Raw genomic sequence first — 26,530 nt, forward strand, 5'->3', positions numbered from 1 at the left:
CTATTCCGACAATACCCTTTGTTGAAACGGAAATTATAACTCACTGACGGTCTTTGCCGCCCGTCTCTTTCTAGTTTCTATGTAGTGATAGATATCTTTACTATTAAATCTCAATCCGTTGGTACGTACGTCGCTCTCGATCGCTAAACGCTTCGTACGTAAAAGAAAACCGGATCGATTTGGTTCTGCTCGCTTCGTGGAGGAGTCCGTTTACCGCCCGTCACGCGCATCCGAGAAACACGCGTTATCCAACATGTTTGACCTGGCGCCAATTCAAAGTTGTTTCCCATCACCACCTAATCGGTTCCAAAACTGCTTGCACCTCCGCGCGTATAGAGTCCTATCTGAAATTAACTGTCTAGCTAATCCCGTGGCTAAAAAAGCCAGCGCTGCGTTGTTAGTTTTTTCTTGAACACAGGCTTATGCATGCGAACGTCTTTCGATCAGTTTGCCTATTGTGCGCGCCCGCGAGCAGCTTCGCGCCCGGCGATTGTAGCCACTACTCACGGCCGCGAGCGTTGCTGCCGTCGACGGCACAAGGCACACGCCTCTTGGCTCGAGCAGCCGGCCGGGCACGACATCGACGTTAGCAGCTGGGATGGCGACAGGGACGGTATCGTTTCATCCGTTTCCAACGAAAGCTTCCGGCCAGTCTTTCTCTAAAAGACCAGAACTTTGCTCTAGACGATGACGAAGGTAGCTGACGGCCAAACTCATGAAGTAGTTTATGTGACTTTATCATAATAATATTTTTTTCTGCCCGGTTGAATAATCTTTTCACGTTGTTAGGTATCCTATGTAGATAATTATTAGATCATCACCTAACGTGGGTTGGTGTATCGAGCTAGGTGGCGTCCACACTGATTGCCAAGGATCCTATATAGCTGGATTAGAAGCGCTGTACAAGTGTATTGCTGAATTTCAAGTTATCGGAAGTTGTAAGGTATATCAAAATGCAACTGATACAAATTTGATTTTTTGTCCTTTCCTCATGCAAATTCAAAGTTGAACTGATTACTATCACACGTGATTGGAGTTGGACATATTTTGTAGTTTGTCTGATCAACAATGTTCAAAGTAGTTCATATGATAATGCAAAAAAATGCCAATCTGGTCTTCCTAAACTTATGACATGTTGCTGCAACAATGGTTAATACCATGTCACTTTAGAGGTCTCTAAAAGTTATGTTTCTCAATTCATCATGTACCCTATTGCAGGCTAAAGGCGATTTGCCCTTCAGATAAGCTCAAGATCATGGGGTGGTTAAATCACATCAGAGTTAGCGTGTTCTCAATTTTCCAATATAATGCAAATTCTACGAAAATGCAAGAACAATAATACGTATGAGAGTGGTATAAGAAAGAGAACAAATAATGCTTATATGAGTGGTATAAAAATAGCAAAAGGTTTCTATGCATATATGTGTGCACATTGTAGATTCAAGAGAAGTGACCGTCATCAGCTCAATAGACTATTCTGGATCAGACAAACCGGCAACAAGGATGGCTCAATGGACCTGTTTTGGCACGACAACACATCAAAATATTTTACAAATTTGATTTCTGGCTTGATGCTCTCTTTTTATTGTCCCTTTTATGCAACACCAATCGAATGGTGTCTCCATTTTTACAACATTTTATGTTACATTAGGACTTCTCTGTGGAGGTTTTTGGGAATCGGATGATGTTTTATTGTGGTATTGAAACTATACATAGACTATATATATTATAATAATAAAAAACCGTAGCTACGCACGGGTTTTGTACTAGTTGAGTCTAGTTTTAAGCTTTGCCGACCGGGAAGACGGTTTACAAAAGATTGAGGTCCATACAAGTTATTAGATCTTTATCTACGGTCTAGAAAATTGACCCTTGTTAAGTGGAAAAAACAACGAAGCTGCCGTTGTCAAGTGGATAAAACAACCAAACTCAATACTATCTCCGTCCATACAAGGATCTTGCAAGTTCGCTTAAGTTTAGATGTATCTAGACACTTTTTAGTGCATAGATACATCTAAATTTTACACCAAAAAAAGATACATCTAAATTTAGACAAACCTCTAACATTTTTTTAATGAAAGGAGAATGTACTAGTTTATGTTCTGATATCACGATGATGATGATCTATGAACGTGTCCACTTGGATTTTTCTCCTGCCCAGGTCCATTTGCACCACTGCCAAGTGCCAACACCCCGATCCATTGGCACCACGGCCAAGTGCTAACTAAACATTGGGCCCAGCAGAACCAACTCAATGTATCTAGCGGCACTTGCATCGTGACCGGTCCAGAGCAAATACTTCTTAACTCCATTGTATAGTTACTCGATTCATGTCATTACATGGATCAGGAACAATACTCCAGATGACTCAATCAGCCCAAGCCCAGTGTCCTTACAAAAAGAAATTGAGACGCAAACATAACTATAGAATAACTATACTGCTAAGTTCCTGATTATTCATTAGGAAATGTACACAAGTGGGTTCATTTGATTAAGCTATCTATACAAGCACTATCGTTCTAAAAAGTTGTAATAATGTCCCCATCAGATTTTGCGAATTTGTTTGTAGTGGACGAACCATTTGACTGACAAACGTCGATTAGTACCTGATGATTTTTTTGTTGAGAAAAAAAAAATCACTTCCAAAGCAGAACTATTACTCTAAGAACTTAAAACCCGTTTGTTTCCACCTTTTGCGGGATCTTGAGCTCTTCGCAGGCGTCCGAGTTCATCTTTTTGACGTGAACATCTCGCACCCGATGTTAGCCTTGAACACGCCGCCCTGGATGAGGTGTGCATCGAAACCCCCTGTGCCGATCCTCGACCTTCAACACCCTATACTTGTCCAGCTAGTCGAAGATGTCGCTGACCAAGAATTTCTCCCCTCCGACGCCGAGAGACGCGCTTTTGGCAGACCTGCCGCCGTCACCAGTCACGACAGCTTCACCTTGCCGCCTACTCGCTTTGAGCCGCCTCCACAGGTAGGCCAGGTGTGCATCGTCAAAACCCCCCGTGTCACGCTCCAGCTCCTCGACCTTGAACAACCCGTACTTCTCCAACTAGTCGGAGATGTCATTGGCCAAGAATTTCTCCCCTTCGACGCCACCGGACACGTTCTTGGAAGTCCTGTCATCGTCGTCGTCCATGAAGACTTCACCTCGCCACCTACTCGTTTTTAAGCCGCCACCACAGGCAGGCCAATAGCAACAGCTGCAGCAGCCAAAGGCCACCTTTGATGCCCAACCCAACGGCTAACCCGGTGACCACCCTGTTCCGCTCATCGCTCGGGCCAGCCGTGTGTAAGGGTACATTGCCCCTAAGTGTGTTTTTGGTAATTAATGACAATCCTCTGTGGACTAATTTTTTATTGTGTTTATATGAAGGAATGTTCCATAGGTATTTCTTGAAGCCCATATGTTGGATTTAAGTGTGGATGCCATGTAGATTGATATGTATACCTTTGATATTGTCATCAAGATCATCAATTTGAAGAGATAAAAGGTTGACCAAGACTAAGAGTGGAGATTGAATTCAAGTTGGTAAACACATGAAGCATAAAGAGTGTACCACTTTTGATCATGTGATCTTGTGGTATGGTAAGTGATACGTCCAAAACGTATCTACTTTCCCGAACACTTTTGCTGCTGTTTGCCCTCTATCTTGTGTGTTTTGAATGCAACTAACACGGACTAACGTTGTTTTCAGCAGAATTGCTCTCGTGTCTCGTTTTTGTGCAGAAATTTAACTTTCAGGAAAATTCCCAGAAAATATCGCAAAACTCATAATTCACCTGAAGACTCACGGAGCCAGAAAACGAGACAGAGGGGGGCCACAAGGGGCCCACACTTGCCCTAGGCGCGGGCTAGGCTTGGCCGCGCCTAGGGGTGGTCTGGCCGCCTCGGCCACCCCCTCGACCTCTCCTTCGCACTATATTAATCCCCTGACCTGAAAATACCGGGGGTTCGACTTTTTTCCAGAAAGAATTCCGCTGCTCCGCCGCCACCAGAAACCCCAATCCGGGACAAGAAACTCCGTTATGGCACCCTGCCGGGACGTGGATTTGGAGGAGATCATCATCATCGCCATCACCGACGCCTCTCCATCAACCATCCATGATTGCCCCAACCATGTGTGAGTAATTCCCCGCTATAGGCTGTAGAGGATGGTAGGAATTGGATAAGATTGATCATGTAGTAGCTATAAGATTGTTATGGGCATAGTGCCTAGTATTTGTTGTTAGTATTTTTGATATTGTTGCAACTTGCTATGCTAAATGCTTGTCACTTTGGGCCCGAGTGCCATGATCTCAGATTTGAACATGTTATTGATTCATGATGATAATTATTGTTTTGGATCATATCTGCAAGTTGTATACACATATCGTTGTCCGGAACCCGAGACCCCAAAGAGACAGAAATTGGGATAACCGGAGGGGTGGCTATGAAGTGAGTATCACGTGTGTTCACGGAGTGTTAATGCTTTCTCCCGTACTCTATTAAAAGGAGTACCTTAATTACCAGTAGTTTCCCTTGAGGCCCCGCTACAACGGGCTGGTAGGACAAAAGATGTCGTGCAAGTTTCTCATTGCGAGCACGCACGACTAAATAGGAACACACGCCTATGGTTATTTTATATTAGGATGCTTATATCATTATTACTCTCAATGCCTATATCTTGCTATTATATGGACTATCTCATTCATGCAGCGCTCGTTCATCCATCCTTGTGCCTACATTGTTTTAATCCTGCTGACTACTGCAATCATCGGTACTGATGTTTTCATTTCATTACTGTTGTTACTTCACTACTATCACTGCTATAAAACTGTTACTACTGATAAACTGTTGCGAGCAAGTCTATTTCCAGGTGCAGGTGAATTGACAACTCATTTGTTAAAGTTTATAAATATTCTTTGGCTCCCCTTTTGTCGAATCAATAAATTTGGGGTTTACTTCCCTCGAAAACTGTTGCGACCCCCTATACTTGTGGGTCATCAGTAAGCCTTGTCAATTATGTTTCATGAGCTAACCCACTATATATGTGCATTTATGTTGTCTATGTGGGTTAGGTATCTTGCCATGGGCATGCATCAAGAGTATGATCTCATATAGCCCTTGTGAGGATGTCATCAAGTATGGATGTCATCAAGGTTGAGAAGGGAAAGTTCAAGATGAGCATATCGAAGATATCATTCTTGAAGCTTGCGGTCCATTTGGTGATAATGGACATGTGAAGATGTGGCTCAATGATGCTATCCCATCATGGTGTATGGGGGAAAATTTGTGAGTCTTCACGTAGTAACAGTGATCAAGTGAGGCGTTCCGGCTTGAGTGGAGCTTGAAGCGTTGTCATCAAGATCAAGCGGGATGTGCAAGGCAAAGGTATGACCTTGCTAGATTTTCCTTTTACCGGTATCAAGGTGGTTGTTGGGAGATCAGGTTATAGGGTAGATAGCCACACTATCAAGAGGGGCTTTTGGTGGGTAACTTGATCGCATCGTCTTAGGGAGCTCAATCCTTTGCATACTTTGCATCCCTATATTCTTGTTGCTTCTTGGTTTTTCTCTGTGTGAGGTTCTTGAGTTTGTTACTAGCTTTTCAACAAGCCCAAGTTCATCGAAAATGGAATCCGCATGCATCTTCTATTACGTTTTCAAGTTTGGATGTCTTTACCGTTTCTTGACGTTGGGATGCTCCCTCTCTAAAATCATCAATAAAATATTCTGTGAGGAGTCTCAATATTTCCAACAAAATTGTTGGGGTTCTATTCGTCGTTATCTTTCCTACAAAATTGGTTTCATCTCAATCGGAGTTCGGGAACTTTGTCAAAGTTTAGTTCTTTCGAAAAAAATGCGTTTGAGGGGTTCTAGCGAGTTTCGGTGCAGGTTCTAGCGGCACCGGCTCTACCGCCGAAAATATTCCGGTCTGCCGAAAACATTCCGGTTTCGCTGGAACGCAGTAGTGTAAGCATTTTCGGCTAATCCGGAAACATTCCGGCGGACCGGTCCGGCACGACCGGAACCTTTCGGTCCAGGCTGCCATTCCGGCTGGAGTTCCGGTTGGCCGATTTGCTCGCCGTTCCATTCCAGTAGGGAAACCGGCTGTGCCGGTTTTGCTACCGGTTTGACTCGTAGGAATTCTCCAAATGGCTAGTTTTCCCCCTTGGACTATAAATAGTCCTTCTTCCTCCTTGAGGATATAAGGGTCAACCATTCTATTTGCTCTCTCTCTCTCTCTCTCTCTCTCTCTCTCTCTCCTACTCCATTGTTGGTCCTCAAAAGCTTGCTTCATCCCATTCCCTCCTATGATTCTTGCATATTCTTGAGGGATTTGAAAGAGGAGATCTAGATCTACAACTCCACCAATCCATTCCTCCTCTTTGTGAGGGGAACTCTTGGGATCTAGATCTAGGAGTCATTTGTTGATTTCCTCCTTTGTTCTTCCTCTCTAATTTCTCCCTAGCACTTGTTGATTTGGTGGGATTTGATTGTGAAGGATCTGAGCATATTTGGTGTTCTTGCTTTTGCATCCCTGCATAAGTGTTGAGCTCTCCATTACGATTTGTTTGAGTGAGAGACCGTGAGCTTGTTACTCTTGGAGGGGTTGCCTCCTAGTTGGCTTGGCGGTTGGTGCTCCGGTGACCTCTTCGTGGAAGATTGTGAAGAGGCTCGGGCTTCTCCTTCGTGAAGTTTGTGAAGTGATTGTGGAGCTTGCCATCTCCGGAGTGGAGGAAAAGCTATCCATAAGAGAAAGGCCTTTGACCTTCGTGGTGCTGGCTTGTTGAAGAAGGTGACCCTTCGTGGCATTCGGGAGACCTTCGTGGTAGCCCGCACTATCCAACGTGACGTACCTCACCTTGTGTGCGAGAACACGGGAATACATCTTCGTCTCCGCATGTCCCGGTTATCTCTATACCCGAATTTACTCTCCTTGTGATAGCCATCGTGCTTGATGTACTTATATCTTGCTATCACTTGTGTTACACATATCTTGTTTAGCTTCAGTTGTTGTTGTTGCACTTAGTTGAGCCTAGCGTATTTACGTTTTGTGCTTGAAAAATAAACGTTAGTTTAATTTAGCATTCTTACAAGCCAAATACGTAATAGTTTTTAAAACACCTCTTCACCCCCCTCTAGGCGACATCTCGTCCTTTCACCGTGACGATTTCTTACAGTCACATGAACAACATCTAGCACCAAGGTCGGGGAACATGGAGAATGCGGGGAGAACCAGTGAGGACCAGTGTCTCCGTGCTCGATGGAGAACCAGACATGACCAACGTCGCCGTGCTCAAGAGAGAAGACATGGCGTACAATCAAAGCGATAAGATCTACCCCATCTACAACATGCTCATATCCGAGTTTGAACGAGGGTATGTTCAGTGTTTACAACCACTAGGGGATTTGGGGCAGATGAAGAAGCTGGTGGGCCATGGCCAGTCACCGCCGCCATAGTCGCCAACCTCGTCGTCTAGCCGGTGAGGAAGCTCCTAACATGTTGGTGGATTTAGAAGTGTCGAGGATCTCAAAGAGGGGAAATGGGGGGTGGATTTAGCGGTGAGAGTGGCACACTTAAATACGGTGGCGAACTTCTGCAGACAGTGAACAAATTCATCCCCCAGTGTTACGTCGTTCCACGCGAACTCACACCATCTCTGTCGCTGGCTCTGCGGGGTGCCACGTTGTGGATTTTTGGTAAGGCAAGGGTGGCTCCATGAAAACGTTCGATTTGGTAGTTCCTCCCTAGCCTGGCTCGAAAGTACTTTAAGAATCGTGTGGGCCACAAGACCGGGGGAGCACATGCATCCAATTGGACCATTCATCTCCTCACAACTGGCTTGCGAGCTACCAAACACGCCTTGGTGTTTTTTTTTTGCGAAAAAACACGCCTTGGTGTTGCTAATGAAAAACTCAAACAAACTTTACTTTTTTGCGAAAAATCCACCGATCTATTAATAATCATTAACAATAGTATAGAAAAGACTTAAAAGCAATAAATTATAAATAGTTCTTTGAAGCATAGAGCGATGACTGCAAACACTAGAAAGATGTGTTGCTGTCCTCGTCCTTCATCACGGAAGCCAGACAAGGTTTGTTGTAGTATATCTTGTTGCAGTACACAGATGATGAGTCATCGTGCTAAGCCTCCTAAGAACCAGCACAATAGAGCAGGAATCATTGGTAAGGAAAAATTGTCATTGATGCCGGAAATTAAAAAAGAAAACATTGTGTACATACTTATTTTTTGTGAACCCAGAGGACAAACAAAACCCCCATTACACACACAAACAGGTACACTCTTTTCTTATGAGTACCACCGAAAAACTGAGTCTAAGAAAGAAATCCGGTGGATTTTAAGATTGATGAAACCGGCACAATCACCTCGCTGTTCGATGCTAAAACAATATTCCTCATTTTGTAAGACACCAAAATATCAAATACTGTATGATGTTTCAACTCTGATGAATAGGCTAAAAATAGTACTGCTCTTCTAACCATCTAAGCACATTATCTTGATTAGGACAAGGATTTTGTGCACATGGGAGTCAGTGCTCCCTTCACTTTTGGATTTGTAAAAATTTCAGATTCTCATATTTCTCTGCTTTCAAGAATTATGACATTAAATATGTAGATAGATGTGTATACGAGGATTGGAATCAAAAAAGTCTCGTCAAAAAATGCGTTATATTTTTGAAGATACAAAAAAGACAAATTTCTGACAGTACACTGACAAAATATACGTACTATTGTACTACTATTTATAGTCAGAAATTTGTCTTTTTTATATTTTCCAAAATACAAAGTATTTTTTAATGAGACTTTTTTGACTACACTCCTCGTGTCTAAATCTATCTACATATTTAATACCATAATTTTTGAAAACATAAAAGAGCGAGGTTTTAAAAATTTTCAAAAATCCAAAAGTCCAAGTAGCACTTGTGCTCATGTGCACATGGTACTTTCCGCATTATCTTGTAGTACGTGTAACCAGCAGAGGGAGCGTGAGGGAACCACATGCTCAAAGTCAAAACTACAATTCTACCGCCACATGAAACGATTCTACCGGGTCAGACGGATTAATCCGCCACTCGAAACTTGGAAAAGGCAACCATAACTGACCGTGACTGCGACAGGAGTGGTCCCAGCCCCATCGGATCAACAATTTCCTGAATATAAACGCCAAGGTGTCGTACAAGTCAAAAGTCAACACCACCGCCGGGGAAAGATGCCCCGAAACCCGACGAACGCAGGCAGCCGGCCGTACCCAGTCGATGATCTTCACGCTCTCCGCCGCTCCCGACAACACCATCGTCTTCCCTTCCCGCATATGTCACTCCCGACTCCCCCGAGCTGCCACTCCGGAGCCACCACCACCTCGCCAACCCCAGCTGCGTCTCCTTCCAATCCGGAGCAATGAGGCAGCGCCCGCTTCTGTTGCACCGGGCGGCGCTGGCCACGCTACTCTGCCTGTGCGCGCTCCCCGCCCCGGCGCGGTCCCAGAGCGCCTCCGCTAATCCCGCGCCGGCCAGCGTGCAGGGATTCAACTGCTCCGCCAACACCACGTACCCGTGCCAGGCCTACGCGCTCTACCGGGCGGCCTTCGGGGCGGACCTCTCGGCCGTCGGCGACCTCTTCGGCGTCAGCCGCTTCATGCTCGCGCACGCCAACAACCTGTCCACCTCCTCCGCGCCGGCCAGCGGGCAGCCGCTGCTCGTGCCGCTCCAGTGCGGCTGCCCCTCCGGGTCCCCCAACGCCTACGCGCCCACGCAGTACCAGATCAGCTCCGGCGACACCTTCTGGATCGTCTCCGTCACCAAGCTGCAGAACCTCACGCAGTACCAGGCCGTCGAGCGCGTCAACCCCACGCTGGTGCCCACCAAGCTCGAAGTCGGGGACATGGTCACCTTCCCCATCTTCTGCCAGTGCCCCGCCGACAACGCCACCGCGCTCGTCACCTACGTCATGCAGCAGGGCGACACCTACGCCTCCGTCGCCGCCGACTTCGCCGTCGACGCCCGGTCGCTCGTCGCGCTCAACGGGCCCGAGGGGGGCACCAAGGTGCTCTCCGAAATACTGGTGCCGCTTCGTCGGCAGGTGCCGCAGTGGCTTCCGCCAATCGTGACCCGCAACGACGTGTTGGCCACGCCCCCTGCGCCTTCCCCGCCGCCTTCCGCCACGCCCGCCCCAAGCGACGACCGGGGCGGGGTGGTCACCGGGCTGGCCGTCGGGTTGGGCGTCGTCGGCGGCCTTTGCTTGCTGCAGCTGCTGCTACTGGCCTGCCTATGGAGACGGCTAAAGGCGAGTGGGCGGCGAGGGGAAGCCGTCGTGAGCGGCGAAGGCGGCAGGCCTGCCAAGAGCGCGTCCGGCGGCGTTGGAGGGGAGAAATTCTTGGTCAGTGACATATCCGACTGGCTGGACAAGTATAGGGTGTTCAAGGTCGAGGAGCTGGAGCGCGGCACCGCGGGTTTCGACGACGCGCACCTCATCCAGGGCAGCGTCTTCAAGGCCAACATCGGCGGCGAGGTCTTCGCCGTCAAAAAGATGAAGTGGGACGCCTGCGAAGAGCTCAAGATCCTGCAAAAGGTGCGTGCGTTCCCTCACTGTCTGAATTACTTACTGTCGGAAACAAAACTGCTTTAAAGTTCTGCTCTGGAAGTGATTTTATTTTGCTCAGCAAATAAATCATCAGACACTAATCGACGTTTGCCAGTCAAATGGTTCGTCCTCTAGAAACAAATTCGCAAAATCTGACGGGGACATTACAATTTAGAACGCTAGTGCTTGTAGATAGGTTAAACAAAAGAACCCACTCATGTATATTTGCCTAATGAATAATCAGGAAGTTAGCAGTATAGTTATATTCTATAGTCATGTTTGCATCTCAATTTCTTTTTGTAAGGACATGGAGCTTGGGCTGGTTGAGTCCTCCGGAGTCTTGTTCCTGATCCTGATAATGACACGCCAGTTAGCAACCCTCTTCCTGTTTTTTTTTTGGAGAGACTATGACAAACTTTGTTGATTAATATAAACCATTACTAGTAGTCTGCCGGATAAAATCTATGATAAGTGTATCGAAAAACGATGGAAACAAACTGATTAGCTGGGCGAGCTTAAGCATGTGCCGTAATACTACAATAATGATAAACATGGATAAAAGACACTGAAGCAAACTCAGAACCTAGTGTCTAGATGTCCTGAACCACCACTCCAACTTCGCTAAGATCAACCTCACAATTATTGAGTCGTTGGACCAACGAAAGGCAGTCCAATGGAACGATTAATTTGTCGAAACCTTCCGCCCCTGAACACATACCAATCTGGTTTCGGATCACGACCCTTAGGCTGGTGCCAATGCACCGCCCCACTCCCGCCCCGCCACGTCAGCTTTTCTCTCACTCTCACCCCACTCTCACCCCACTCGTCAACGTACGCTATAGTCCCACTCTCACTTCTCTCTCCTCCACATCACCATTTCTTTTCCACATTAAGTTATTTCACTCGATTTTGTTTAGACATTCAAAATAATGCAAGAAATTATTTTATTCAACTTAAAATGTTACCGATTACATAATAATTAATAAAATTGCATAATAAATATTAAAAATTACATAATAAATAAACATTCTACTCTTCTTCCTCTTGTTCCTGCTCCTCCTCCTCTTCTTCCCCTTCTTCCAGACCAAGCTCTTGTTCCACCATCTTGATGGCCTTCGCATGTTTGCGCTTTTCTGCTTCGTTCATGTCGACGGTTGATCGGTCTTTCATTTTGTTCCACTGCTTGAATAGCTTGGCCTTCACTAAACCCTTCATCATGGTACTCATCGCGAAGGATTTACTCCCTACCTCACTCGCTTGATGAGGTTTCCTTCCCCTTCCTCCTCGCCCTTACGTGCCGCGGCCTTGGCCCTATCGCGGCCCGTTGGACGCTCTTCCTCCGTGTCGCCTGTCGCCTCGCTAGAGCCTGTACTCACCGGAAGGTCCTAGACGGCTTCTCTTGGAAGCCGGAGTCGGTTCCACTACCAGGACCATGTTGTCCTTTCCACTTCGCTTCATTTTTTACAGCATTCCACCGAGTGGTGCTTTCGAACGGCTGAGTCACTCTTTTGTCATTCGCGTACCTCTCCATTGCCGCCTTCATGACCATATCATCGTCCGCTCCACTCGACGCATATTTGTTTCTTGGATGTGGTATGCATTGAACGAGGACACCTCCTTGTTGTAGGCGTTCCAATGATCCTTCAGCTCGCTTCGAGGTCCGATGACGGGAAGGATCCGAGGTAGAGTTGAAGGTTGCGGCTATCCGACCCCAAAAACTAGTGCCGGTCTTGCAATTACCGGCAGCGAGTCCTTGGAGTTAAAAAGCCAAGCATTTACCTACCCCCGAAATAGATATTGTTAGTGAAAAATCCTAGCAAGAACCAATAAATAATGCAATAAATATGTGATGGGTTTGGAAAGTACCAGTTTTTCCTCTTCCCGGAGGAGGAGGGTATGAACCATATGGCCCCGGAGGTGGAGCGTATGGCCCCGGAGGAGGTGTGCCGGAGGGGTATAAAACTCTGGGAAGCGGCGAAGAACCGGCATTGGTGCGACGATGTGTCGGAGAGAGACCATCTAGGTCTATTGGTGACCCGTCGCTCATCAGATCCGTGAACGTGGTGAAATCTGGTGGAGTCCAACCGGACATGGTGGAGAAGATTTGAGAGAGGGAAGGTGATGAATGGAGATGAAATGGGTGTGGAGTGAGTGAAACATATGGGGGGTATTTATAGGGTGGAGCTGAAATTTTGAACCAGCAACGGCTAGCTGACGTGGACCAATCGCGTCGCGCCACGTCAACTAGCCGTTGCCACTGCCGCCCCACTCCCGCCCCACTAACGCCCGCTAACGCCCCACTCCCGCCCGCATCCCGCCCGTCTCTCGCCCGGCTCCCGCCCCGCTCCCGCCCGCGTCGCTCTCGCCCACGCCGCCATCGCGTCGCCCCGCCTCCCGCCCCGCTCCCGCCTCACCCCCGCCGCCAACGCGGGCGCCAGCCGGGCGGGAGCGGGCGCCACCGCCGGGCGCCCCCGCCGGCGCCCCCCACTCCCGTCCCGCCCGCCTCCCGCCCCTCTCCCGCCCCGTCGCCGCCGATACCGTCCCGCCTCCAGCCTCCAATGGCACCAGCCTTATTCTCATTCAGCTTGAAGGGGGGAAGAGAGCTGCATCAACAGCAATAGTTCTGCTCTGGAAGTGATTTTTTTTGCTAACCAGAGAAATCAACACTAATCGACGTATGCCAGTCAAATGGCTCGTCCACGACAAAGTCGCAAAGTCTGATGGGGACACTAAACCTTTTTAGGACGCTAGTGCTTGCAGATAGGTTAAACAAAAGAACCCACTTATGTACATTGCCTAATGAATAATCATGAACTTAGCAGTATAGTTATTCTATAGTCATGTTTGCGTCTCAATTTTTTTGTAAGGACATGAGGCTTGGGCTGATTGAGTCCTGGGGAGTCTTGTTCCTGATCCTGATAATGACATTAAGCGATTCACCAACCCTCTTCCTGTTGGCGTGTACTAATAGTATTTTTAAAACTGAACAACTGAACTCTATCTGCAATAACCATGCCAGTGAAGTTAGGAATTATTTTTGGACATGTCACGATGCAAGTGTCGTCAGATACATTGAGTTGGTTCTGCAGGGCCCACTGTTTGGTTGGCACTTGGGATCTAGGCATGAGAAAAATCCAATTGGATACGAACCACGAATCATCATCGTGATATTAGAGTATTTGTTTTTTTCCACTTGACAACATAAGTTTCTTTCTTTGTTCCACTTGACAACGGTCAGAGATGAAGAACTACTAGCTTGTATAAACCTCAACCTAGCGGCAGGGCCGGGGAGGAAGGCCGTGTTGCGGAACACTCCTATTTGTTTCCTTCCAAATCCTCTACATGGCGTATATGAATGCGCCACTAGCTTCTCTTCTCCTCTCCTTTCGTAGGGCTGCGATCAAACCCTCCCACCATGTGTTTATGCTTCTCCTAGCCGGGGGGTGAAGAGTCGTCCTGCACCGCGATGAATAGGATCATCCCAGAAGCAGGTGTTGGACCGTCTCCTGGTGGATCATGCACAACTTGCAAATAGGATTATGCGGCCACTCCTAGACCTCCAAGTTGTCGGCATGTACCTTACACAAAGCCAACCAAAAATGGTACTTCAGCTCTACCTGTGCCATACAAAGCTTGTCTGTTTGAAATGGAGCGCATGATCCGGAGGATTGGCAATGATACACTGAAGCCGTCTAGTATATCCCACATGCCGTCCATCTCCATGTGATTGAATCTGGCCTAGGCTCCAGAGCGACACCCCGCAAGATGGTTCATAATTTGAAGAACTATGATAGTTGATCTGGCATCGGCAAATAGACAAGAACCTTCATCCAGTTTCTATTGGTGAGCTCTTTTTTAGACCGTCCTGCTTTTGCGAGTTGCGATGGTGAACAACTCCGGGAATTGCAACTTCAGGGCTCCTCTTGGCAACCATCGGTCATGACATGGTAAGTTGTTGGAAATTAGGTTGGCAACTTTGGTGTTACTGTCACCGAAATGCCCGATCTGGTTTTCAAAAGATAACCATGTGAGATCTAATATTAAATCCCTGGACTACATGAAGTCAAAGGTGAAGACGAAACGATAAACAAAGCTTGGAATACAAAACAATTTTATCCCCGAAAATCATGTATTAATGTGATGATACCATGTTGTTGTCTAGCAATTCAAATTGATGTTTACGGTTGTACCTAGTCTCTTGATATTTTTTCTGCATGCCACCGCCAGTCGGATTGAGCTTCAGTGACTTTGCCATCCCACAAAGTCACTGACTTTGTGTCACTTACAAGTGGGGTCAGGTGGAATCCTTCATTATGTGGGCCCCACGTGGCCCCACTTGTAAGTGACACAAAGTCAGTGACTTTGTAGGATGGCAAAGTCACTGAAGCTCAATCCCCGCCAGCCTAGCTAACTTTCTACATGGATACTAGAAAGAGACTCGGAAAAGACCGTGGGGGAGTTCCGTTTCAACAATGGCTGCTGCCGCAACAGCTGACACGATGGGGGCATTGCATTGACCAGCTCACGTCTGTGTATCTAGCTGCGATCAGTCAAGCTAGAAGATAAGGACGCGTACGGAGAAAACAACAATAAATCAAACTAAGGTCAAACTGTAATCCAATCAGTGTATAACTATGTTTTTTTTAGAAGTGTGTATAACTATGTAGGTGTGCTACAATCCGAAAAGGTGCTTTGGCACCCGAGCTCCATGGAGCCCTTTAAAAAATGAAAACTAAAATTTAAAGTATCAAAAAATTCAAAACAAATATCTTGATGCAGTTAAGTATGTACACTACGATCGTGCAAGTTTTCAATTTGAAGTAATTTGTATTATAGGCTCAGAAAGAAAGACAAATTGGACAAATTTTAGAAGATCCATAAGTTGCACTTCCGGCTTCCATATATGCATTTTTGTAAGGTATTTCGTATTAAAAAATTACACGTGGGTAGAATAAATCATTAACTACATTATATTCTTTTTAAAAAATTGAATTTTTGAAGTTTTGACAAACGAGCTCCATAGGTTCCAAATGGCACACTCTACTACGATCAGCTTATTATGGTTAGAACGTAGAACTATCAACTCTGAGCAAGTTTATCAGTAGTTAGAAATCACATGACATGATTTTCTTAATTTTTACAACCTGTGGCTCATTCAGGTGAACCACAGCAACCTGGTGAAGCTGGAGGGGTTCTGCATCAACTCGCCGACGGGCGACTGCTACCTGGTGTATGAGTACGTGGAGAACGGGTCACTGGACCTGTGCCTCCGGGACCGCGCCCGCGCACGGCGGCTGGACTGGCGCGCGCGCCTCCACGTCGCCCTCGACCTCGCCCACGGCCTCCAGTACATCCACGAGCACACCTGGCCACGCGTCGTGCACAAGGACATCAAGAGTAGCAACGTCCTCCTCGACGCCGGCATGCACGCCAAGATCGCCAACTTTGGGCTCGCCAAGACCGGCCACAACGCCGTCACCACCCACATCGTTGGCACGCAGGGGTACATCGCTCCCGAGTACCTCGTCGATGGCCTCGTCACCACCAAGATGGACGTGTTCGCCTACGGCGTTGTCTTGCTGGAGCTGGTGTCCGGCCGTGAGGCCGCCGGCGACGGCGGCGATCTGCTGTTGGCCGACGCAGAGGAGAGGGTGTTCCGTGGCCGAGAGGAGAGGATGGAGGCGCGGGCCGCAGCGTGGATGGACCCTGCGCTCGCAGAGCAGAGCTGCCCTCCCGGGAGCGTGGCGGCCGTGATGAGCGTGGCCAGGGCATGCCTGCAGCGGGACCCGTCTAAGCGGCCGAGCATGGTGGACGTGGCCTACACTCTCTCCAGGGCGGACGAGTACTTCGCCGACTACTCCGGCGAAAGCGTGTCCGCGGATGGTAGCGGTGAGATCGCCGCGCGGTGAATCATACTTTTGTAGCATGGTTAATTTTCAATTGGCTTACGTCGAACTCTCTGTTTAATATTAGTTATCACTTATTAGAATATATATAGACACAGTTTATGTATAGTTACATCTGAATCTGTGATAACGAATATGGAACGGAGGGAGTAAATGCAAAGGTAGGTACTGGTAAACATAGTACGAATAGTGTATAGGATAGGAGTAGCTAATAACGGGGAATTCTGGAGGCTAGTGAGATTATCAATTTATCATGTGCCCCGTTGTAGCAAAATTCCGTAAAGCAAGATGAGTAGAGAATAAAGTAGGAGTAGCAATTTTTAGCTTTGATCAGGTCTACCCAACTCCATTCATGCACTCTAGACAGTGGTGGATCCATGACTTCAGGCTGCCAAGATGACAACAGCTATAAACACACACATAGCAAAATGATTCGGAGATTGTGTTCATTTGTAATGGAGTTAATTGTCCATAGCGTGAGTAGGAGGCCTGCTGAGGCACAGCTGACCTATATATGTGCTCCACTGCTCCCCATAGATCAGGGAGGTGAGCATGGAGGGCAGGGAAAGGGCCGACGAGGCGACGATATCACAGAGCTTTGCTTGTTTTTCGCGGGTCAGAGAGGTGTGTAGTATTCATATTAGTCATTTGGAATGAAAGTTATTAGAAATATATAATCTATAATTTCTAAGTAGGAGCAACCAACTAAAATTATTCCATGCAAGCATGTCATCATCAAGTGCAACCTCAGCCCGTTTACGTTATGTGCGTTCAGTCGTGTTCAGTTGCTTTTCTCGCATGGTTCGATTTTTTTAGATCAACAGGGAGAACCTCTCCGGTTCCATTGATAAAATCAACGAAACCAACATTGGCCAGAGGTTCAAGTTATTAAAAAATAGAGTATTTGGAACAATAGTTGCCGCAAAGTAGCTGAAACAAGACAAAAGCTAGACCAAAATATGAAAAGTAACTCTAGAGGCTGAGGATTTTCTTTCAGCAGGCGGCGATATGCAGAAGAAATGCGGGCCGATGCCTCCAGTGTTGAGGTGGGAGTAGACCTCGTTCCGATCGGCGCCTTCTTCTTTGCTGTCAGGGAGGATGGGCAAGAACCCTGGCAAGGCTGTCCTTCATTCAACCACTCTGAATTCTGAAGTTTGCTGACAACTCCTTCGATGCATGCTCGCAGAAGCGATCGACGAGAGGGAGCATCAAGTCCTTGAAGATGATCTTCCACCTTCTGATCGAAAGTAGAATCATCCGAAGAATCCGGTGCAAATGAAGCCAAGGTTTCCCATTAAAGATCATCTCATTACTAAATTTCCAAAAGCAGCAAAGTGTGGTAGCACAGACAGAATTAAGGATTGGGTGTTTTTTATTTGCAACCCAGAACCTGGCAATAGATAAATAATTCTACCCTAGTTGAATGTTAAAAAAATTAGTGGCAATGTGCCAAATTTTCCTAGCCACAATGCATTGGAAGAAAAGATGATCAATACTTTAATCTTCAGAGCAGAAGATGCAACATACAAGTTTATTCATGTTCCTCTTAAGTAAATTGTCTCTAGTCATGAGTTTGTTATGAGACATTAACCAAAGGAATCTAGGGGGTCATTCCTTTGACTCGTACTGATGGGAAGTTTTTTACTCCACGAGAAATGGAACAAAAAGTTGCCGAATTGGCCTATTTCTTGCGCGTACCTATTGAAGTATTTTGAGTACCCATTTTTTTTTTGAACTGAATTGAATGAAGAATAATTGGAAGAAGAAAAGTTTTCTCAACATAGAGAGGAAGTCCCCTCGAAATTGGATTTGTTATTGTAAGGGTATTTTTAAGTATTTATCTAAAGAAAGGAACAAATGAGGATAAGAGAAAATTGTTTTTAATTTATTTTAATTTATTTTGTCCAAGTGAGATATATTCCATACTATACTATTCTTCCATTTTCATCCGAAAGGTCTTTTTTTTATTCTATTTCACTATTTCACTCCATCTAGATCTAAGAAAGAACCCAATGAAATTCCACTAATATACAAAAAAGAAGAGAAGAATAGATACAGGGTATAAAACCTTGCTATAGAGTTTTTGCTTCAAAAAAAAAAGACATATCATATGGAGTGTACTGTGGAGGTATGATAAGTTGCCAAACAGTAGGAATGTAAATAGGAGTAACCCCACCAAAATTAATAATAGCATATAGAGACCTAGTATAATAGTCCCGAGAAGATTCATATTGCCAAATTAAGGAATTACACTCATCTGAATATAAAATACTAGAGACAATCCCTTCCAGTTCATACCTTTGTTGCATTAAAGGAACTGGGGAATTTCTTCTAAAAGAGAGCATCAGAGTAGAGCCATTCCATATTTGGCAATGGTTTTATTATGTTCATTGCAAATTACATATAACTAAAAAATTGCACAGCTAAAGGGGAGGTACCAAACCAGGTGTCCTCCCAGAACCCAACCTTTCTGCCATCCCCGACCTTCCATCTATATCCAAATTTAACACTTTCAACAACCCACATCACTCCTTTCCAGAACTGGGAAACCCCAGTTGTGGAACTATAGAAAATGTTGGGATTGTATGTGTTGTACCCACAAGGGTCTTCCAAAGTTTTCCATCATCTTTGAAATACCTTTTTATCCAGGATCTAAGGAGCCAGAGGTTAACATTAGCTAAGTCTGGAATACCCAGCCCTCCAAACTCTTTTTTTGTAGACTAATTTCCAATTTGCTAAATAGAGTTTCATGTGCCCTTCAAAGTCATTTCACAAGCAATTGACCATTTGAGTGTTTATGATATCTAAGGCCCACTTCGGAAATTTTATAAAGGTGATCGGATAAATAGGTATGCTAGCAAGGCAGGCTTTAATGAGGGTTAACCTGGCAGCATAGGAAAGTAGTTTACCCCTCCAACCAACAATTCTCATCAAATTTTATCTATAAGGGGTTTCATGTCTTCCCTTCCGAGCTTATATAGTGGAGAGGAATACCTAAGTACTTAATTGGGAATTTGCCTACATCACACCCAATGATGTTGACATATGTTTTTAACACAGGCCTAGGCTGAGCACATGAGTATTGTGTAGATCGGAAGCCGTTTACCTAGCTTGCCTACGCACTGTGGACTCATGTCTGCTCCTAGCGGATCGCGTGGGAGCTTCTCAATCGGCATGAGTAAAGATGGTTGTTCTCGGATCTCTCTCGCGCCAAGACGAAGATCTTCCTTATGCATGTTCGTCCGGATTTTGGCTAGATGTTGAGTTTCGGAAGGCTTCGCTGGCAAATGTAACAGTGCTCGTTCCTGGAGTTTGCTGGTTTGGGAGGTATTCGATCGTGCGCACCCATGCTTTTATTCCAACCGTTTGTTTCTCAAGGGAGCGACGCGAAGCTCTGTTCTGTGTTGCCAGCACATGACATTCTAGTCCCTAGTGCATCAGAGGCGCACTAGTGGAAAATAGCTCATATGTGGCGCACCAAATTTAAATTCCGTGGCGCATATCTCGGTCGCCACAGTTGTCACGCGACTAGTATTTGAAATTTGTGGCGCATATGTACATGCGCCACAAAATTTTTGAAACTTCTGTGGCGCACCATGTTAATATGCACCACAGAATTTTTTTTGAAACTTCTGTGATGCACCATGCCAATATGCGCCACAGATTTTTTTTTGAATTTTTAAAAAATGGCGGCCAGATCTAGATCTAGATCTAGATCAGGGGCCGCCAGAATTTCGCCGGTTTTTTTTTTGGGGAATTTTGCCGCAAGGTGGTAGGGTGGGTGGAGTGGAGTGGGGTGGGGTGGGTGGAGGAGGAGGAAGTCGGCCGGCCGGCCGAAGGAGGTGGTGGAGGAGGTGGTGGTGGTGGTGGTGGAGGAGGAGGAGGTGCTGGTGGTGGTGGTGGTGGGTGCTCACCGGAGGAGGAGAAGGAGGAGATGGTGGTGGTCACCGGAGGAGGAGGAGAAGGTGGTGATGGTGGTCGCCGGAGTAGGAGGAGAAGGTGGTGGTCGCCGAAGGAGGAGGAGAAGGTGGTGGTGGTGGTGGTGGAGAAGAAGGGAGGAGGTGGTGGTGGGAAGAGAAGTGGAGGAGAAGTGTGGAGATGGAGAAGTGTGGAGAAGTGAGGAGAAGTGGGGGAGAAGAAGTGGAGGAGAAATGGCGTCTCCGAAATTCAAAATTCAAAGATTTCTGTGGCGCATCTGGCGCATGGGCACAAGATGCGCCACCGAATATTTTTTCGAATTTTCTATTTTGCAGCAAAAAATCTTTAACTTGCCGTACCTTTTTACTCTTTTCGAATTTGGAGTCTAAAAATTGCGTGGGGAGAAAAAAAACCTGCAACTTTCTGTGGCGCATGTGGCAGATGCGCCACATAATTCCTTCCCTCATGTGCAGTGCTGGACCCCGCGTGGGCTCATAGAGATTCTGTGGCGAATCCATCCACATGCGCCACAGAAAGGAAAAGTTCTGTGGCGCAATAGTCCTACATGCGCCACATAAATTACAAATTTCTGTGGAGCATATTTTTGGTGCGCCACAGAAATAATTTTTGTGGAGCATATTTTTTACGTGCGCCACAGATGCCATTTCTACCTATAATGGTTTTCCTACTAGTGCGGAGAATTTCTTGAAGGCCGGATTGGAGGACTAGCAGCGAAGGATCGAGTCGTGGTGTTGTTGAGGGTTTTGCTTGGTATTCTGAGTCTCGTAACATCAGTATGCAAGTGGGGGCAGCAGCACGGATGAAATTCAGAGTCTTACCTTTCAGGGAGAAAATCCAATGTCTGGCCTTAATTGGTTGTCTGGCAATGGTCTTATTGAAGGCTTTGTTTTGAGAGCGGGAACTATCTCCAGGGTGAAAACCTAGAATCTTTTGATCGGGCAATGACGGCGCTTGTGCACTGTTCCTTTCTTGAAGGCGTCACTTGTGGAGAGACTGTATTTCAGGTGTTGTTTTGATGGTGGTTATTCTGTTGTTGCTAGGACTGGAGTACCGTAGGGAAAATTCTTTTTCTTAGTTTTTTTTCCTTTTTTGTTGTGTGCATCCGTACTACCATTAGAGTAGTGCGTTGTTGCAGAGGCTAATGTAATTGATATCTATCGTTATTAATATATTTCCTTTATCGAAAAAATATGCATCAGCCGATGCAGAGACCAAGGCTTCCTTTTTTGAAAAAGTGGAAAATTACTAATGATAATTAATGATCGAGCCAAATGTTGCTAATCTCCGCAAAATATTTTGAAGGCTTGAGAAAAATACGGGTATCATCATATATATATAGCATCCTAGATCATGGGGGAGCCCCAGTCCAGCCAATCCCCCCTAGATCCACCGTTACCATGAACCGTACGTTTGTACTGCTCCGTAGTTGATCAACAATGAGTTCATGTTGTAAATATAAAGGTCAACACATAATCTACCTAGCCGGTGGTCAAGATAGTACATAGGAGTAGCTAATGATGGGCATATTATGTTACGTTGGAGATTATTTGAATTACCATGTAGTTTGGTACCGCGGTATGGATTTTTAAAATTCTAAACGAGGAAGTTGTATGACAAGAGCTAATATACTTGGGACACTGCATGTGACCCTATATATTTTATTTTTAGGAGGATTTTCCACATCCCATCTTCGTAAGGAACTTGTAAAGCCATTCACCCATAAGAGCTCTACTCTTAACCTCAAGGTCATAAATACCTTGCCCTCTTTGATCTTTGGATTGGGAAATCACACTCCATTTAGCCAGTCAATACTTCCTTTCCTAACTATCTCCTTGTCAAGAGAATCTTGATCGGCACTAATATCCAACCTAAGTAATATTCCTTTGGGTAACTAGAAAAAATAAATCATATACAAAACCATATTATTTAGTACTGAAGTAATGAGAACTAATCTTTCACTGATAGAAAGTAATATTATCTTGTGGACCCAAATAACATAGTGCCTCTCTACTCTAATGTTACTTGTTGGTTGCGGCGAGTCACAAGAGTTTAGATGATCATTAGCTTTCAACAGGAGATAAACCATAACCGTCACAGTAAAAGACTTGAAGCAAATCCAACATATGGAGGGTGACGCAATTGTAGAATATAGATGGACGTATAAAGTTTCCTTCATGAAGAAGTGACACCCCCATCGTAAACATATGTATTAGGCTGGCGATTATACTAACAAAGTTGCTACAACAATTTAAACTCAGTGAAATCCATGACTAAGGATTACACAATACTATTTGATGGTTGGAAAAGGAATGAATATGCGGAAATTATTTGCAAACTTTCTGACCAATCCATTTGCTGATCATTTAGTGCTTATTAAAAACAATAACAATCAAACTTATGAGATCAAAAGCTCTTACGAGTAAATTTCATCTTTCAAAACACTTCAGGTGGGTTTGTATGAAAAAATAATTGAGTGGTTCATTTGTTGCCCCAATGTGGAGACCTACAGAAACGGTATTTTCTAACGGATGGCGACCCTATTCCTTTTCTTAGTTCAAAGAACCACAACGAGTACATGATAAACCCTGTTAATAAAAGGGCTAGATTATCGAAATTCCTGAATTAATATTGTTGTTGATCAGTTAGAGCATCTCCATCGGCGCAGCCCATAGCTGTCCGGAAGCGTTTTGGAGCCGGGAACGAAAATAAGCTCACACCGGCGCGCCCCAAATAACCCCGGCGCTTTTTCGAGCCCAATAGAAGCGCCGATAACCCCGTGCCGGCCCCTTGGCGAAGGACGCGAATCGGGCGCGCCGGCGCCTCGCGAGCGAATTTTTTTGGGCGTGGAAGCCGCCTGTCAGCCACATATCCTAAAAGTCGAATCCGGCGGGGAGTGGCTGGGCTGACGCGTCGGCGGCACATTCAATTTTAACCTAACCGTCGCTCACCTCGCGACGGAAGTTATTGGCGCGCAGCGGCGGTGCAGTTTTCACAGACGCGCAATGAACCGTCTCGTCGCGCCTAGCTCTCCATACCAGCGTTAATGAGCGCGCTCCCCCGCCTCCCTCCAGCCTATAAAAATGGCGCTCTCGCATCGTCCCTCCCACACAAAGCCTAGCACCTCTCTCCCCAACCATAGCCGTCGCCATCTGAAGAGACGACGCCATGTCTGGTAGAGGCCGAGGCCGCGGCCGTGGTCATGGTCGTGGCCGCGGCAGAGCTGCACGCTCGTCGTCGCCTGCGATGCCGTCGTCTTCTTCATCGGACCCGCATGAGGAGGAGCGGGTCGTGCTGTTCGAGTTCATCGTCGTCCTCAAGGGCGACCCACTCGGCATCCAGAGGCTGCCGGACAAGTTCGCCGACTTTGTCGCCAGCAACGAGCCGGCCTCGCTGCATCTGCCGGTGGATTGTGGACGTGATCTTCGACGCGTGGCAAGATGTACCTCCACATCGACTGGGAGAAGTTCGCGCGCTACCACCACCTCGAAGCCGGCTTCGTGCTCACGTTCTCCTACCTTGGCGAGGCTGACTGATACGTCTCCAACGTATCTATAATTTCTGATGTTCCATGCTAGTTTTATGACAATACCTACATGTTTTGCTCACACTTTATAATGATTTCATGCATTTTCCGGAACTAACCTATTAACAAGATGCCACAGTGCCAGTTCCTGTTTTCTGTTGTTTTTGGTTGCAGAAAGGCTGTTCGGGCAATATTCTCGGAATTCGACGAAACAAAGACCAAATATCTTATTTCCCCAGAAGGTTCTAGAACACCGAAGGAGAGTCGGAGGCGGGCAGCAGGGGGCCCACACCATATGGCGGCGCGGGTGGCCCCCTGGCCGCGCCAGCCTATGGGGAGGGGGCCCCGTGGCCCCTCCGACTCCGCCTCTTCGCCTATAAAGTCCCTCGCGACCTAAAACCTCGATACCAATTTGACGAAACTCCAGAAAGACTCCAGGGGCGCCGCCGCCATCGCGAAACTCCAATTCGGGGGACAGAATCTCTGTTCCGGCACGCCGCCGGGATGGGGAAGTGCCCCGGAAGCCTTCTCCATCAACGCCACCGCCTCCATCATGCTCTGTGAGTAGTTCCCCCATGGACTACGGGTTCTAGCTGTAGCTAGTTGATACTCTCTCTCCCATGTACTTCAATACAATGATCTCATGAGCTGCCTTACATGATTGAGATTCATCTGATGTAATCGGTGTTGTGTTTGTTGGGATCCGATGGATTGTTACATTATGATTAGTCTATCTATATAAGTTTGTGAAGTTATTGTTGCTGCAATCTTGTTGTGTTTAATGCTTGTCACTAGTGCACGAGTGGCATGATCTTAGATTTAAGCTCTATACTTATTGCTTAGATTGTATCTACAAGTTGTTTGCACATGTCTATGTCCGGAACCCGAGGCCCCGAGTGACAAGCAATCGGGATAACTGGAGGGGAAGGCGTAGGTATGAGGATCACATGTTTTCACCAAGTGTTAATGCTTTGCTCCGGTGCTCTATTAAAAGGAGTACCTTAATAGCCGATAGATTCCCTTGAGGCCCGGCTGCCACCGGCTGGTAGGACAAAAGATGTTGTACAAGTTTCTCATTGCGAGCACGTATGACTATATATGGAAAACATGCCTACATGATTAATAATCTTGATGTTCTGTCTTAATGCTATTTCAATCCTATCAATTGCCCAACTGTAATTTGTTCACCCAACACTTGTTCTTGGAGAGTTACCACTAGTGTAGATAGCTGGGAACCCCGGTCCATCTCTCATCATCATATACTCGTTCCTATATGTCATTGGAAGTAGTATCAACTATTTTCTGGTGCCATTGCCTCTGTGTTACTATTACTGCTGCTGTGTTACTGTTACTACTGCTCTCATATTACTGCTGCTTTCACATCACCCCTGTTACTAGTGCTTTTCCAGGTGCAGCTGAATTGACAACTCAGTTGTTAAGGCTTATAAGTATTCTTTACCTCCCCTTGTGTCGAATCAATAAATTTGGGTTTTACTTCCCTCGAAGACTGTTGCGATCCCCTATACTTGTGGGTTATCAAGACTATTTTCTGGCGCCGTTGCCGGGGAGGCATAGCTCTACTCATAAGTTCACCTGGGGAGTACACTCTACCTCTCTCTCTGTTTTATTTTATTTTGTTTTGCTTGGTTTACTTTTTTCTAGTTTATTTGTGCTTAGTTTATTTCTATCTAGTATTATTTTGCTTAGTTTACTCTTGTCTAGTTTGTTTTTGTCTTGTTTTACTTTTCTCATATACCCAAAAATCCATAAAAATTTGAAAAACCGAAAAATTAAAAACTGTTGCTATGGGAGAACCCACAACCTATTTGGAGCTTATTGAATTATATAATAATTATAGAGAATCAAGAATGGGAAAAGTTATGAGTGATGTGATAGAAAAATTGAATACAATTGCTAAAATCTTTCTTAAACGCCATGATATAAACTGTTGCTCTAAACAGGATACTAAACATCTTAAATTTCAATGTGGCTTTAGTGAAGAAGTTTTAATTAAGAACTACAATTGGAATAGCTATATTCATTTTGGGTTCGAAGAGGTAGAACAATTTGTCATATTTATGGGAGCCTCTGAGATAGAATCCTTCATGGTTAAAAATTATGAAACTTGTGTTGCTTGTAAGGACCTTAAAGATTATGTCTCTTCTATCCTTAATTTTTGCATAGAAAGTTACAACGATAATCCTTATATCATCTATTATATAATTAAAACAACAAACAATGTGTGGCCTAGATTAAGCAGCAACCAAGGAACGGTTAGGATAAAACGCAAAATCGATTATTTAAGTGTAGGGCGGCGGACCTAAACCGGCACCAGCAGCAGGGAGACGTGCCCAACTGCCCAACCAAGATTGATTCGTAGATATCTTAAAAAACGTACAAAGAGATTGAAATGCGCACGGTTGTGCTTGAAACAATCCAGAGATCTTCACGTTGCAGTTGAGATAAAAAAAAATGGTTGTACATCAATGGACTTCCACGTGAGCTATCGAGATATAAAAAAGTTAATTGTACACCGTGCGCAATACTAAAACAGATTCCTTACGCGAT

At 45.7% G+C, this 26,530-nt stretch overlaps 1 protein-coding gene across 1 annotated transcript; it reads left to right on the forward strand.

Moving 5' to 3' along the window:
- Positions 1-9,412: 9,412 nt before the first annotated feature.
- LOC124690520 (serine/threonine receptor-like kinase NFP) lies at positions 9,413-16,503 on the forward strand. Its single transcript, XM_047223897.1, has 2 exons — positions 9,413-10,582; positions 15,754-16,503. The coding sequence occupies exons 1-2, from the start codon at positions 9,413-9,415 to the stop codon at positions 16,501-16,503; spliced, it is 1,920 nt and encodes a 639-aa protein (XP_047079853.1).
- The last annotated feature ends 10,027 nt before the right edge of the window (positions 16,504-26,530 follow it).

Source organism: Lolium rigidum, chromosome 2, assembly GCF_022539505.1.
Source record: "Lolium rigidum isolate FL_2022 chromosome 2, APGP_CSIRO_Lrig_0.1, whole genome shotgun sequence".
In the NCBI taxonomy this organism is placed as follows: domain Eukaryota; kingdom Viridiplantae; phylum Streptophyta; class Magnoliopsida; order Poales; family Poaceae; genus Lolium; species Lolium rigidum.

Coding starts and splice junctions, on each gene's coding strand:
- LOC124690520 (XM_047223897.1), top strand. CDS start 9,413: ATGAGGCAGCGCCCGCTTCTGTTGCACCGGGCGGCGCTGGCCACGCTA. Junction 10,583..15,753: donor AGCTCAAGATCCTGCAAAAG/GTGCGTGCGTTC, acceptor TGGCTCATTCAG/GTGAACCACAGCAACCTGGT.